Source organism: Curcuma longa, chromosome 7 (genome assembly GCF_044706935.1).
Source record: "Curcuma longa cultivar G26 ecotype Majalengka, Jawa Barat chromosome 7, ITB_CL_G26_1.1, whole genome shotgun sequence".
NCBI classification, from domain to species: domain Eukaryota; kingdom Viridiplantae; phylum Streptophyta; class Magnoliopsida; order Zingiberales; family Zingiberaceae; genus Curcuma; species Curcuma longa.
Window position 1 is genome coordinate 4,318,379 of NC_133867.1, and position 16,076 is coordinate 4,334,454.

Genomic DNA, 16,076 nt, shown 5'->3' on the forward strand with positions numbered 1-16,076 from the left:
CTATGCATTATATTGTGGACTTCATTAATTGAGTTTAAGATCTAATCAGATACATAGAGAATGTACACTCAAATAGTAATTTTATTTATCCAATAAATAGTACATTATCTAAGATGATTACCTTAGGACACTTCTCAAATATAATATGGACTGAGGAGATGGATTATGGAGTTTGTTATAATCTTATCTCTGATTCTACTGTTGTACATGACTCCTCTAATTCTTTGTGTTGTGATGATAAAGTCAATGATGTTGATTCTGATGATGATGCATGCATGCGTGTAAAAGTTTGGATGAAAATATTGTTATTGTTATTGTAGATGTATGCATGCGTGTAAAAGTTTGGATGAAAATATTGTTATTGTAGATGTTGTTAATGATGATGCATGTGAAATTTTGGATGAAATTGTAGATGTTGTAGAGGTTGATGATAGTGACGCTGCACGTAAAATTCTTGATGAGAGTGCATATATTATTGATCTTCTAGATGCTGACGATGATGAATGAGTTGCCAATTGAGCCTGCTCACGTAAAAATCTTAGTGTTTCTTAGTTGTCCCCGGGGCAATGGTGCAACGGTAGGACATTCGGATTGTAACTCAGGGACTCGCGGTTCGATCCCCAACTACGGCGTATTTGCAGGAATTTTCCTCTAAATGGGGAACGCAATCAAAGGATGCTAGGGGCATCTGGATTGACCACCGTATGCGCTTCCCGATTTACTCTGGTGGTCGGTGGGAAACTTTCGTGGGATTGGACTGACCACCCTCAGAGATGTGGCTACTGGGATTATCATTTTTTTAGTGTTTCTTGATTTATTTTTCGTGTTCATTTATTTTCATTGTAAGTATTTTTGTAGAACACTAACCTCTTAAGCAACAAATGGTATTCACCCCCTTCTACCACACCGACCCCATCAATCTTACATTCCCAAGCTACCTTGATAGCCTTTTTATAGCCAATCCATCAATTTTCTTCTCTAACTGAAATCAATTTTTTCAAGCGAGCAGTCAACTAATTCGACACCATCAATCAATTATTGATACAATTTAGCAGTTGCATGATTTAATTTTCAATGTCAATGCTAAACTAAGTTGTTATCATAAGTATTGTCAACAAACTAATGCCTGTGATTTGATTGTTCCAGTCGACTATCTCTAAACGCCAAGCAAACAAAAAGATTTTTGACTGCTCCAACTAGTCGACTACACCCTTAGTTAACTAATACTTCTAATTAATCAACTAGCACAATCTTTTCAATCGCTTCCTAATTGAGTTTACATTTGCCTTTATTCCTTAAGGTGCTAGCACCTCCTTGTTGACTCGACATTGATACCAAGAGGTTTTCTAGACCTCCGAAACCATGCCAAGAAGTTCCTCATTTCTAAGACTTTTTCCTCGTGTCTAGTATCCAATCCTCGTTGATTCGTTGTGACTTCATGCACCACTTGCTAAGCATCGTCTTCATCAACTCGTTGGGACTTCCTTAGTTGTCTAACAATCGATTGACCTGGACTTCCTTCGTGCCAAGTGTCTACTTGGACTTTTCCATGCTAAGAACCTTCTTGGACTTCTGGTGTTCAAACTTACCTACACTAACACACTTGATATACATGCAAGATAAATCATGTTTTCTAACTTAAACATTGCCCAAACATCAAAATACAATGTAAACACATGCTAAGACATGATTGCACCAATATTATTTAAACAAAGTCACCAAGAAGATAAAGAAATGGGCAAATAGAAAAGGACAACATATAGAGTTCGAGAAAAGTGACATGATACTTGTGAAACTCCTACCCTAGAAATTTAAGTAATTTTCGAAAGTGCACAAGGGGTTAATAAGAAGATACAAAGGTCCCTTCCCCATAATCAAATGTGTGAGTAAGATGTGTTACCCAAGTCCAACATCAACCAAAGTTCAACATTCATCTTGTCTCTAATGCAAGCATTCTCATGCCTTACCATGAAAACCAAGAAGATCAAATCAGGTTCATGTTTAATTGCACACCAATAGTTATTGTCACCTCCATCAATGAAGATGCAAAGTAATCATTACAAACAAGATTATTATTCATAGAATAGAGGCCTCAAGCTGTAGGAGATTTATATGCGATAAAAATAATTTTTATCTGTATAAACGCAGAGGAAAAGGATCCTTCAGAAGATCCATACGAAAAACCATACTCGTCTTACTATTCTATCTACTGGAATCGATGTTACTTTTGATGCGAGATCTTCGCAATTCCGACAGTAACTTTTACTTAGCAGATCTCAGCGCGATCAGTGTGTTCGCGCCTCCACGATATCCACACGAACACCAAGATGGAGAAAAATCAAACTGCGGTGCTAGCCACAAAGGTTGATTCGACCAAGGAGATAGAAGAGAAGAGGAAGAAGGTGCAATCATCCAAGAGTCAAAGAAAAAACCTCTCATTCTTTTTATATATCACCATGGAATATCAAGGGTTTTGACTTTTAGTATTCCATGGAATTAATACCTCATTAATCTCATATTAAGTGATCATGGAACCCCCCCCCCCCTCTTGATGAATTCGAATTGGTTTGTGTGACTTGAGTCCAACTCGAGTCTAATTCAATCCGAATTGATTTGAGTCCAACTCGAGTCTCACTCAATCCGAATTGACTTGAGTCCAACTCGAGTCTAATTCAATGAGTCTACCTTGAGTCCCACTCAATGAGTCTAATCTACATTAGACTCAATCCAATGACCCAATGATTTATCACATGAACCATCTCCAAATCACATGTTCTAAGTGTGTGATCCGATAGGTTCTCGTAACATTGGTAATATCTTTAAAACCATTTTATAGACATAAGCAATGAGCGGCATCTAGCAATACATCATTGCTACCCAAATGACCAGAATATCAAGATCCGACACAACCTCTCTGTGACTACTATCTTGTATGACTCAGTCCTTTTATCCTTGATATCTAGATTGATCAATGAGGTATAGACCGTGTCATCCTCTTATCAATCATTAATTTCTTGATTTCCAAGTAGACTACTCAATCAAATAGCTCAATATCTCATATTGACTTATTCGAGCATGATCATGCATTTTTTTAGTCCTACTCTATCAAGGGGCCCATAGATATCACTTCCGTCATATGGAAGGGATAGATATCATCTACATCACTTACATCCCTCCGCATAACTTATTGCATACCTAGTGATCACCTTTATAGTCACCTTGTTACAGGTGACGTTTGACGAAGTCAAAGTATACAACTTATTATGTAGGGAACCGTAGTGACTTCAAGTCTAACGACTATTCATACCAATAGTCACATGAGAATGTTTATGACACCCATATAACGATTCATGAAACATTCTCATGGCGGGTCAATTCTAGTACATAGTCTCTAACATGTACCAATGTGTCAACATGATATCACATATCTATGACTTGTGAGATTAAGTCATCAATTGACCTACATACTAGTCTTAACGCATTAATATTGTCCTTACATATTAATGCTCGACTAGGAATAGTTAAGAGTAGTGTTATATATATGTCTACAGACTCTCACTATCAATTCAACCAATTGATATACTATAGACAAGAACCTACTACTCAAGGATACTATTATATTTATTCATACAGCACGAATAAGAAATAAATATAATAAGCAAACCTTTATCTTTATTAATGAATATGATATATGTGTTCCTTAAACAATCATCTCATGATTGGCACTAAGGACTGACACTAACATAAACTACACTTAATACTTAATGAAGTGGAAGGATCCACTAGGTATAAGGCAAGTTAGAAACAAGAGAATGCTTTATGACAATTTACCAAGCATATCAAGCCTACAAGGAAGAGAATATGTCACGGTCGTCACCAACTTACCTAGAGAAAAATATGGTAGCTCACCAATTTTCAAACTTAATAGAAATTCTTGATCTACTCTTTTGTTCATCCTTTTGGCTTATGATCTTCATCATAATCTTCCTTCTAGTTTCTTCCTTAAGGTCATTCTATACATTTTTCTAAAATCATCTTATTATAAAAATATTTAAGTATTTTATAAGAAATTTTTGGATACATAATGTAAACCATTAAATTAAACTAATTTTAATCAGAAAAATATTTGTAAATACCTCTTTTCCTTTCACTTGCAAATATCTTCAGAAATAATAAGTCATCTTTACCTACTAATATTCTAAACTCTTCCAACCTCTCTTAACTTCTCTTGTGCAAGAATCAAACTTAGCAACTTTTCAGAGAAAAAGTATCTGTCGCACAAGTTGTAATAAACAAGTTTGTAACAACTTGCTCGCAAGAATTCTATTGGTCTTTCAACTACTCATTTCACTATTGAGACAAACTATAAATGCAGGTCATCTCATCCATCCGTATACTAAGTCCACCAGCTATAGCTGTGCTTAATATAACTTACAAATTAGTCAGGATGAATGAAGAAGATATAATATCCCACTTCCAACAGTTTAGAAGTCGATAGCTGTGCTTAATATAACTTACAAATTAGTCATGATGAATGAAGAAGATATAATATCCCACTTCCAGCAGTTTAGAAGTCGATAGCTGTGTTTAATATAACTTACAAATTAATCATGATGAATGAAGAAGATATAATATCCCACTTCCAACAGTTTAGAAGTCGTCCTAGAGTTTGGCAGACAGCATACGCGGTTAAATTGCAGGCCGATAGAAATGCCATTTATTTAATGAAATAATCCAGGAGAAACTCAAAATAAATATAATGACCCACTTCCAACAGTTTAGGAGTCATCCTGGAGAGCATACTTGGAAATTAAAACAAAATGTTTTCGTCAGTTTAATTGCAGACGGAAACAAATGCCATTGATTTAATAAGTTGTCCATGATGTATTCAGTCAAGCTTCACCAAGTTCCTCTAGTTTATTGTTAATTTGAGCTTCGGTCAGACCATCCAAGTTAACACATCTCTCAACACCCACATCTGGCAGAGTAACCAAAGTATTAGAAAAGAAGCAAGCACAAAATAATATAAAAGTTTCCAACTAAAATGCAAATACAATACTTAACCACAAAGCAATCTGGAAATATGAAAGGTTCTTGCAGCAATTGCTGCTTTCTTAAAACTTGGAACTGAAATTTTAGCTACACCTAACCAAGATCATCATTTTAAAAGCAGACAAAGCTATCACATGTCCAGACATAAGTGCATATTCAACTTTTAACCATATTGATATGATTTCATGCCTCCATTGTGCAATCAAACAAAAGTTTCGATCGATACATAGTTACACACTGAAGCCATAGCTTAGTATTCGTGTTCCAATTAGATTGAAATTTTCAGAAGTTACAACTAGGAATAAAACTAGCATTTGGTAGGATCCATGACTATAATGAGGACACAATGTTTAATTCACTTGGCAAGTTAAAGAAAGAAATAGAATATGTGGTTCATGTCTTAGCAGACACATGACACAAGTAAAACATCTTGTTCAATCTGTTGACTGCTGACTGGAAAGCAAATAGGCTGAGACAATGAAACTTGCACAGAAACTGCAGTGACCACGACAAGGTTGAGTTCAGCATGGTCCATGACGACAGAGTTGTTGTAACAATGTTAGAACCTTCGCATAAACTTGTGTGACAAAAACAATGACTTCAACAACATTTGAGCCTCCACACAAGACTAAGTGAGTTCTATGACCTGTAATAGATTTGGCACAAGGCTTCTGCAGGTAACACGAGGCAACCTTGACAAGAGTTAGAGTTCAGCATTCCTTCCTCCATGTCAATGCATCTTACATTTTGAGTCAACATGCCAAGCATTGAACTAGCAATCTCATTATGGCAAAGAATTGAATCTCTAACTTGGAATGAGATTTCATTCCTTGATCAAATCTTTTGTTTCTAAACAATATAGGTTGGTGGAGCGATTACAACTAGCATTTAAGGTAATGCTTAAAGTTACACTGATAAAGACATAATCTACTAAATTGTCCTTTATTAAGATATGAGGTGCATAAATATCTTATACATATTAAAAGAAAACCTAAAGCAAAACTCAAATAAATCTTACATTTACAAAAAAATCAAGTAAATAGAGAAAAAATATTGTTAATGTGAAAATTAGACAGGTTGTTTCTTTTCAAAGATTTTGAAATGCATTGTATTATTTCATAGTTTTACTCATAATTTAATAATTCATAGGTTCTAAAAAATTACCCATTTAACTATTTCATAGTTAAGAAAGGTTGAAATTTTTTATTTGATTAAGAACAAAAACATAAATTAAATGTGTAAAAAAATAAGTTAAAAGTAAACAAACTAATCATGAGCTTAAGGAAACAAAAAAAATGCTATTGGACTCCATGTAGTGTGGTGCATCTCTTCCACGTCCACATCAAACTACACATGGAATGTACACCTATCTTCTACACTTATCCAAAGTGTAGAAGCTAATCTTGCAAAATTGTGATCGACAATGGAAGTTACATGAATGTAGTTTTCACACAAACACTTTCTAGAATATCCATTTCATACCTAAACCTCAATTGAACCCCTACACGGTGCCATAGATAAATCGGACCTCTCTCTCATCATTCAAAGTTGTTTGATTTTTATTGAGATTGGCTCATATCAAGACAAAATATGGTGTGATGTCCTTCATATAAGCATGATTCATTTATCCTTGGTCGACCTTGGCTTTACAGTCTTTTTGTTGCTCACAACGGACAAGCAAATAACTAGTTTTTCAAACACAATGGCCAAAATATTAGATCTACCAAGACAAGCTCAACAAATCAAAGCTCAAACCTAAGTCACCCAGTAAACCAGCCCAACCCTTGAGATAACCCCTCTACCTTCTCATACAATGGATATTCTAAAAAAAAGGAGATGGTATATCATCAATGACTCAAACCTTACAATGGCTTATGAAGTTCCAAAAGGTTACCTTACAAATCCCTGCACTACATGCATACACCAACGCGATGTGAGTCTCAATTGTGTAACATATATATATCTTATCAAATTCACCCATAGAAATTTTGTAAACCACTTTACCAACCATAGTACATTTGAAATTGTGTATGGGTAGAGAGATCATCAACCTGTTAACAAGACTACCTTTCCACTTTTTATTCGTCTAAGTTAATTGAGAGTTTTACTAAGCGCAACAAAGAGATCCATACTAATGTCGGGAGAATGTCACATGAGTAATAAGGTTTATAAATTTCAAACTAATATACATCGTTGGAATACAGAATATGGATTATATGCTTTTTTGCATTCGCCCCATCATAGATTTAGGCTCACCATTCCAATCCTTTACAAATTATGAGAAAAATGAGCATTAGTACATATGTTGTTAATTTGTCAACATAATTTTCAATGTTGAGGGCTTACTATCATACCAGAGAGTATTTAAGCCTTCCTCTTTGCCTATTGAATTGCCTACAATTCACATATAATCAGTACCAACTCATGCACTCCCATCGGTAGGTAATATTATTAGATGGAAGCACCCACATATACCTTATCCAATGGAAAGGGCTTTTAGAAACTAAAGACATTTGGGTTACATATGATATGACAACACCTTGCCCCTGAGAAGCATGAAGATATAATGCATCAACATCTTAATTCAGCTAGAGAGGCACCTCCCCTTTGCACCAATGTGTGGCGCCACCCTATTTGACATGGGCCATTCCACCTTCCCACTCAACGAAGTCTAAGTTCTCTTTGGTTATGAGGGAATTCCAAAGGAGTATGAAGGCCTAAAGGTTGGCATAAAACCTAAGACAAAAGATAAGATCATCAAGTATAGCTAAATATAGTTCATGTTAAAGCACTAATTTACCGAATTTAGTCCTTTATAATCCATCATGATTGTGTATGAGTTGGCCAGTCAAAGTGATTATGCCAATCTACCCCATTTCCTTCCCTTGGACATCTACCCAACTTTCTATTACTATACAATTTTCAAGATTTAGACTTTCGAGAATATATATGAGCTAAAATGTCAAAGTGACCTTCTAAAGATTGCATGAATACAAGAATTAAAGGAATTAGTAATGGAAGGCCATAAAATTTCATGAAAGGATGGCATGGTTATAGGGAATTGATGGTAAAAAAATGAAATTAAAGAAAAGAAAGAGGATAATCACTTAGAGGGGTTTGATCTCCATAGCTAAATGCTTTTAACTTCATTAACTTGGTTGTTTAATGCTAAGGGACGGGGACTCTTATCTGATAGTATCACGAGTGAAAATCTAACTTTGATAAGAATATGGCACCTCCTAACTCATCAAGCAATTAATCAATGAAAAGGATGGGATAGTTGTGTTTCACTATGATTTTATTAAGAGCATGATAATCCATGCATAGTTGTCAACTTCTACCTTTCTTTTGAACAAACAATATCAAGGAGGAATATAGACTTACATTTGAGCAAATATATTGGCTCAAAGCATCTCTTGTAAACTTCTCTCAATTTGTTCCTTCTGAACATGGGGTAAAGATAAAATCTCATGTGAGGCGCCCAAAAACGCATAGGTGCTATGAGGCCTAAGGCGCACGATGCAAAGTGAGGTGCACGCCTTATTGAAGTAAGGCACTCTAGTTCTGTCAAAATATTTCACTACAAAACTATAGTCCATAAAATATTAAACAATAATGTAAATATATAATTCACTAGCAAATAAATACGTTCTATGCATAATTCAAATTAAAAAAAAATTAAAACATCTAAATCATCAAAATCTTCATCATCTTCCTCGACCATATTCATTATCATCATGACCAATCAAATTTGTATAGGCCGATTTCTTCCTCCTCTTCGTTAATTAGTTGACTTGTAGAAGATCTTCTCTTAGTTCCTTTTGATGTAGTCAGTTACCCTTACTTCTTGTAAAGAAGATGAAACTCGAGATCTAAAACTACAAGCATCTTCACCAACTCCAGAAGCTCGTGCAACTTCACTCCAAATCAAATTATCATCATCAAATACTAAATCATTTTCTTAATAAATGTTATCATTCAATCCCTGATCAACCATTCATTGTTATCGTCTATCTCATTTAAAGAAATAGGATGGACAGTGTTACGCATATCATATCGACGCCTCAAAGCCCTATTATACTTAATAAAAACTAAATCATTTAGTCTTTTTTGCTTCAACCGGTTTCTTCTTTTGGAATGAAGCTTCATACAAAATAAAAAAATATTTTTATTTTATTTTTTATAATACATTTATTTAATATTTCCTTAAATATTTATACTTACATGTTTAAAAACACTCCAATTTCATTCACAAGCAAAGAAATAAGTGCGACATGCGTACTACGTAATTAATTAAAAGGGTAATTAAAGGTATGGACTGAGCTTTAAAAAATTTATTTTGGGCTTGTTTTACATTTGTATGTCTAACTTCTGAACCTTGCACCTAGGCGCAGCCAGGCGAAATCGCGCCTCAAGCATACCAGTAACCTCGATATTCGGTATTTTTAAAATATAAAATATATTAATTAAAATAAAATTTTAACAAGGCACGCACTTAAGGTGACTAGGTGCAAGAAGCTCGCTTGGTCGTTGGCCCCGGGAACCTTGCACCTAGGCGCAGCTAGACGAGTGCCTTTAATAACTATGCCCTTTAGCTTAGAAAATATATAAGAAAATTTTAAAAGAAGAATCTCCAATTCTTAGGAAGCTTAGGGTGTACCTTTAGGTTCTTTCTTGATGGAAAGTTGCATAAGAAAAATGTGACAATCTTTTTTTAATACCCACTTCATTTGACGACTTGACAGACGCAACATCATCTCGCCCCTTTCCCTTGATGCAAATTTCTTTTCCTTAGTTTTGGAAGTGCACTCAATCTTCAATAGCACATCCATCAAAGTGTAGGAGAAAGATATCTGTGGTTAAAAATATGCTAATGCTAGCATAGTTTCCTAGGCATGTAAGGGATCTTCCATCATGCACCTTAACATCAAATATAAATGTTTGTTTCACTTGTTATTTAAACTTCCTGCCATGGTCAAGTATAAAAAATTATTGGTGCTTCCTGAACCTATGAATATTATCCTCTAATTAATCCTTGTACCTTTATCATTTGTGAAGCATGTATACCTACTAAAGCATGAACTGATATCGCCTTATATCCCTTCTACTTCACATGTGTTTTCTTGCATTTCACCTTCATTGAGATTATCTTCTTCCTCTGGGTTTTCTATTGGCTCATTCATCAATAGTATCTTCGCGTATATTGATGACCTCAATATGCCACTTTTCATCACAATGTTAGCATAACCCTTTTTGATTCGTTCCTTAATCTCTTCTTTTGTCACTTTGTAAGGTGTTGCATGACGATATGTGTTTTGATGGATTACCATGTAATTTCTCCACCATCCTTATTGATCGTCTCTTCTTGTAGTCATATAAAAGAAAAAGTAACCTTTATGCTATGAGGTTAATCCATCTTGACCTCTCGTCATATGGCAAGATGAAGCCCTTCAATAAATGTAATAATTGGTTTTCTAACCAATCATGAGCTCAGTTGGGGAGTGGCTTAAATCGTCCTTGGTACTCTAGCACTGTTGTAGTGTGTCAAATTTTGGCTAACTCTCCATCCACATCCTTATGCTCAGAAGAGGCAAATCAGATGAGGATCCTTTAAATACCTCTCATATTAGATGTCTATGGCATGTCTTAAGTCAGTCATACCATTGGATAGCATCATCTTGCAAATTCATAGGTGTTATCTCCACTTTTATAGTGTCTGGTGTGTAATGAAAGCAAAAAAAAAAAAAAAAAAAAATCTCAGCTCTTGAAATCCACCCAATAGGATCATTGGTCTCCCAACAAGGAGATTTCACCTTCATACATGAAAGGATGTTGTCTTGATTTTCATGAGCGTTAGCTCTACAATTTTGTTGTTGTCCATTTACTATTGTGATAAGGATGATATGAATGCTTCAAGTCAAGGTTTAAAATATCAAACCGTGCCAAGATTTCAGTACCGGACCAGAACAATACAACTTCAATACTGTATCGTACCGTGCCGGTATAGTTTCAGTATTTTAAAATATCAAATATATTAACTAAAATAAAAAGTTTAATCTAAATATTTAAAAATAAAAAATAAAATATTTTTTAAAAATAATAGGAAAATTTTATGAAACTTTAATTAAGTCTATTTAAATTATCCCCAACTATAACTAGGAATTGATTATTAAAATTTTATTAAAACTTAAGTTAAAGAAAAAAAGTCGCACCACATGCAACTGGGGGCGTCGTCGGACCGAGCGATGCCTCCAGACGGTATCCCAACCGAAACGCCTATGCTAGTGTCGGTCCGCTGGCGGAACAAAATTTTTCGCCCGTATCGCGCGATACAGCTTGAGATTTCAATCCTTGCTTTAAGTAGCCTAATTGGGCTTCGTAGTTAGCTTTAAATCCTACAACCCATTTTAGATCAAGTTGAGATCCTCCTATTGTCATGTTGGAGTAAAATTTCTTCTCTTAAAGTCAGGTTAAGACCATGCACAATGTATGTGGTCTTGCGGAGCAATATGACGATGGTGATGGAATCAAGATGTAGGAGAATGATGATAATGATTGCATTAGGGATGGTGGCAATGGGGTATTTGTTGTGTTAGGGGATATGGTGCCAGAGATGTTATGATGCACGAGATAGTGGTGATGGTGGTTTCAGAGGTGTTGTGATGTAGGGTGATTGGTGATGATGAGAAACCTTACTCTATACCATGTTGATAAAAGCTCGCATCCTATCTCATAGGATATTAAAGAAAAGAAGTAAATAATCACTTCAAGGGATTGACTTCTAATAGCCAAGGGCTTTTAATTCATTAACTTGGTTGCTTGATGTATAAGGGTTACATAATATCTTAGTTATAGGCATACAGAAGTAATTTGTCAAAAATAAAAATACTAATTCCCAACAATAATAAGTCTTACAACTAATAAGAGAAAAAAAAAAAAATCAATTACCTATTATAGGGGTTAATAGTTTGAAGGGAGAATTTAGATATGGCTATTTTTTTATATCAGAATATAATGCCTATTGCAAAACAAGTTCATAATTTTAATTAGTTTATCATCAGCAATATGCAATTCAATACTAAGACTAGCGGAACACAAAGAAGTTCAGCATAAAAATAATAATAATAAGCATACTAACCGTATCTCGCCCAAAGTTGAGATTCAACTCCCCTGCATTCGCGGATCAAGATGGGGAGTTTAGGGTTCAGCGTCTTCAGATCCTTGTAGTTCTTGTGCAGAAATTCCCTGTAAAACAGAAGAACGATAAAAAAAAAAAAAAGAAATAACGTCAAAAACCAGTACCGATGGAGTTTTTTGTTTTTGACTACAAGCTCACTACCGAGTCTGGGCACTGGCTGGCGAAGTCTGGCAGAAAAGGAAACGAAGCTCCTTCAGATTGCGAGACAATTGAGCTCTCCACGCCATCCTTCGCAAAATTGAAATGGCCTTTCGAATGAACGAAAACCCTAGTAACAGATCAAATGACGACTCCAGCACAAGGACGCTAATAGAACCCTAAAAAATCTGTAATTCGAAGTAAATCAAACCAAAAAGAAAAAATATATATATTAATTTAATTTTAATTAAAATAATCAATCTTTTCCCATTTACTTCTATTTGCGTTAGCATAAAATAAAAATTCAACAATATATTTAGTAAAAATAATATAATAATTTTAGTTGTTAATTAAATAATATAATTTTTAGTATTTTAGTAGTTTATGATTTTTTAATTAAAATTTGGTTTTAGACTCAATTAATCTTGATTTTGGTTTTAAATTGATTTTTCTTAAAACAAAAAAATATATTCAATTTAACCTTTAAAATTTAAGAAAAAAAAGGGGTAAATTGAATAGTTCGTAGCCACAAAAGTTGGATGCCTGTGATGTGCCAACCCATAGTTTGGCAGGTTGCAATAATTTCATTCCACTTTGGGTGGAGTGAATCCAATAAAGAAGTTTAGAAGTTTGCAATAATTCGGTCAACTTTCGATGGAACAAATCTAGTAAACAGATTTCACAAATAGTATCTCGCCTTGTGTGCAGTAAGGACCTAAATGGCAAACTCAAATAGAGAATCTGGTTCTAGCAATGGAAGCAGCAATAGAAGCACTAAGGGAGGCGCAGATCAAGAGAGGATCACAACAGAAGGAGGCAGCGTCCCTCATCTCCCACTTAATCAGCAATATGCAGCAACCCAGCAGGAAATCACCAAAGGATGTAAACATGGACTCAACCGCTGGCGCAAGAACAGAAGTTCAGAACCCAACTCAAGGAGATCCATGTTAAAGCCATGGAAAAAGCCTCAGCTGCACTGGAGCAGCTCCAGCAAATCAACATCCTCAAGCTGGATGAATACAGGCGCTACAACACTAAGGATAATTGCTGGGGAGACTAGTGACCCATCCTACAAGAGCACGTGTACGACTTCGCAGCAACAGTCGCACAACTAGGTGCCACCCTAGCAAACATCTTACACATATGAAGGAGCATACATTTATAGTCCACCCTATTATGGGTGACATATGATGACACCAAAATACATAACTCCTTATATAGGAAACCGTAGTGACTTCAGGTCTAAGGACTATTCATACCAATAGTCACATGAGAAAATTTATGACACTCGTATAATAATCCATGAAATTTTTCCATGACGGGTCAATTCAGTATGCATTCTCTAATGTATATACATGTGTCAACTTGATATCTCATATCCATGACTTGTGAGATCAAGTCATCCAGTTGACTTATATGCTAGTCTTAATGTATTAATATCGTCCTTGATTATTAATGCTTGACTAGGAATTATTAAAAGTAGTGTTCTCTACATTATCTCACTATCAACTCAAACAATCGATATGATGTAAATTAGAACTAGCTACCTAATGATATTATTATACTTAGTTATTTGACACAAATATAAAATAAGTATAATAACAAAAAACCTTACCTTTATTAATAATAGAATATGATACAAAAGTTCCTAATTAATCATCACATAATTGGTTCTAGGATACGACTAACAGTTTGGATTTATAAGGCTAGTGCTTTCGATTTGGTATTGACATGAAGACTGGATGTAGAAGTCTTAGGTCTTGAACTCGGTGTATAGACTCGAGGTGAGTTGGGAACGATTTAGCAAGAAAAGATCTGATGTTGAAGGAAATGGGCAAAGTATAAGATTCATTAGTACTAAGGTCTTGAACTCGATATATGGGTCTGAGGTTTTTAACTCAGTGTATGGACCCGTGGTATGTAGGGAATTGAGGTCTTCGAGTGCGTGGGAGCACGTGTGTCTTTGGACTCGGTGTAAGGACTTGAGGTCTTGGACTTGGTGTATGGACTTGAGGTCTTTGATCATGTGGGAACACACTAGTCTTTGGACTCGGTGTAGAGACTCGAGATCTTTGATCGCGTGATAACACACTAGTCTTTAGACTCGATGTAGGGATCCAAGATCTTTAATCATGTGGTAACACGCTAATCTTTGGACTCGATGTAGAGATTCGAGATCTTTGATAGCGTGGGAACATTCTAGCCTTTGGCCCGGTGTAGGGACCCAAGATCTTTGATCACATGGGAACACACTAGTCTTTAGACTCAGTGTAGGGATCTGAGATCTTTGATCACGTGGGAACACGCTAGTCTTTATACTCGATGTAGGGACCCAAGATCTTTGATCGCGTGGGAACACGCTAGTCTTTGGACTCGATGTAGAGATTCGAGATCTTTGATCATGTGAGAACACGATAGTCTTTGGACTCTGTAGGAGCGAACTCAATGCTAGAGGGGTGAATAACATTACGAATTTTATGAGCTTTAAAGAATGAAAAATAACTCTAAGAATATTGACAGAGTAATATAGTGGAATAAAGATAAATAAATAAATTAAATATTCTAAGAGCAATAATATTTTCTAGGTTAACAGATAAAACATGCAACAATTATAAAGACGCATGACATAAATATATTAATTTTTTTCGATTAACTCCTTTCTAGAAAGATTCTAGAGGTGAAAAATCTTAAAAAGACTCTAAAAATAAAGCACACAATAATACAAGAATGTATGACTACTAAGAAATCATAATGTTATGCTTATATTGTCGTATATGAAGAATGAAGTATGAAGTTGTAACGCATAGCTTTTGAAGAGCACCGAATGTGAGCATGAGCATGCTGAGAATGATTGAGCATGAGATGCTTGAAAGCTCTGCCTCGTGACTCCTTTTATAGGCCTTCTTCGGATACTAATGTGTCACCTTCTGGTCGACTAGACCATCCCTAGCTTGGGAGTCTGTTGACGTGACTACAATATTTATCTAGTAATAAATATTATCTGCAATCTCGATCGACTGAGCCCCATAGTCATCTAGAACTAGGTCAATTTTCATTTTTGACCTATTTTCTCGAATCGTTAAATCTCATCCATATTAGTCGCTTGGAAGCATCTACGTTCTCTTGGACACTGCGGTCGCCCATCCCTTGCTCCAGTCATTTATGAGGTTTCAACTCTAACGGTTGAAGGTTATCTATCTCCAACCAGTCCCCCAGGCTCCCTCTGAGTTGTCTAGAATCGTAGAACTTTGCTTCCCTACACTTAATATGCGTAATTAGTATAATATAGATTTTAGCTTTACTCGTGTTATATTTGAGAGGTGTCCTAAGACAATCGTCTTACAGTTAGACTATTAATTATTGGATAAATAGAAATTTACTATTTGAGTGCACATTCTTTATGCATTTGATTAAATTTTAAACTCATTACTAAATGTCTGTAATACGATTCATAGCATGAGAGAATTTATAATTGGATCACAACTAGTAAGCATCTCTACATGTGCAATTATGAATTTATTAAAATTATCTCTAGTCGAGGAATTGATTAGCATGGACGTCATTAATTCTGTTGAGACTAGCATGTTTTAAACTCCTTGGTTTACCAAGCAACTGATCTCACTGGCTGGAGGCATTGGATGTTGAGAGTTAAATATAGATGCTAGTTAAAGGTAATTAGTTCATTGGA

At 35.2% G+C, this 16,076-nt stretch overlaps 1 protein-coding gene across 2 annotated transcripts; it reads right to left on the reverse strand.

Annotated features, from left to right (window-relative positions):
* Positions 1–4,582: 4,582 nt before the first annotated feature.
* Positions 4,583–12,573, reverse strand: LOC141832347 (NADH dehydrogenase [ubiquinone] 1 alpha subcomplex subunit 2-like). 2 transcript variants are annotated; one of them, XM_074719850.1, is made up of 4 exons: positions 12,392–12,573; positions 12,191–12,297; positions 4,904–4,978; positions 4,583–4,662 (listed from the first exon to the last, which is right to left on the reverse strand). In XM_074719850.1, exons 1-4 carry the CDS (start codon positions 12,475–12,477, stop codon positions 4,598–4,600), a joined length of 333 nt encoding a protein of 110 aa, XP_074575951.1. In that variant the 5' UTR covers positions 12,478–12,573; the 3' UTR covers positions 4,583–4,597. The 2 variants fall into 2 exon arrangements, with proteins under 2 accessions (XP_074575951.1, XP_074575950.1); XM_074719849.1 differs by lacking the exon at positions 4,583–4,662 and having other exon boundaries at positions 4,695–4,978.
* Between the last annotated feature and the right edge of the window lie 3,503 nt (positions 12,574–16,076).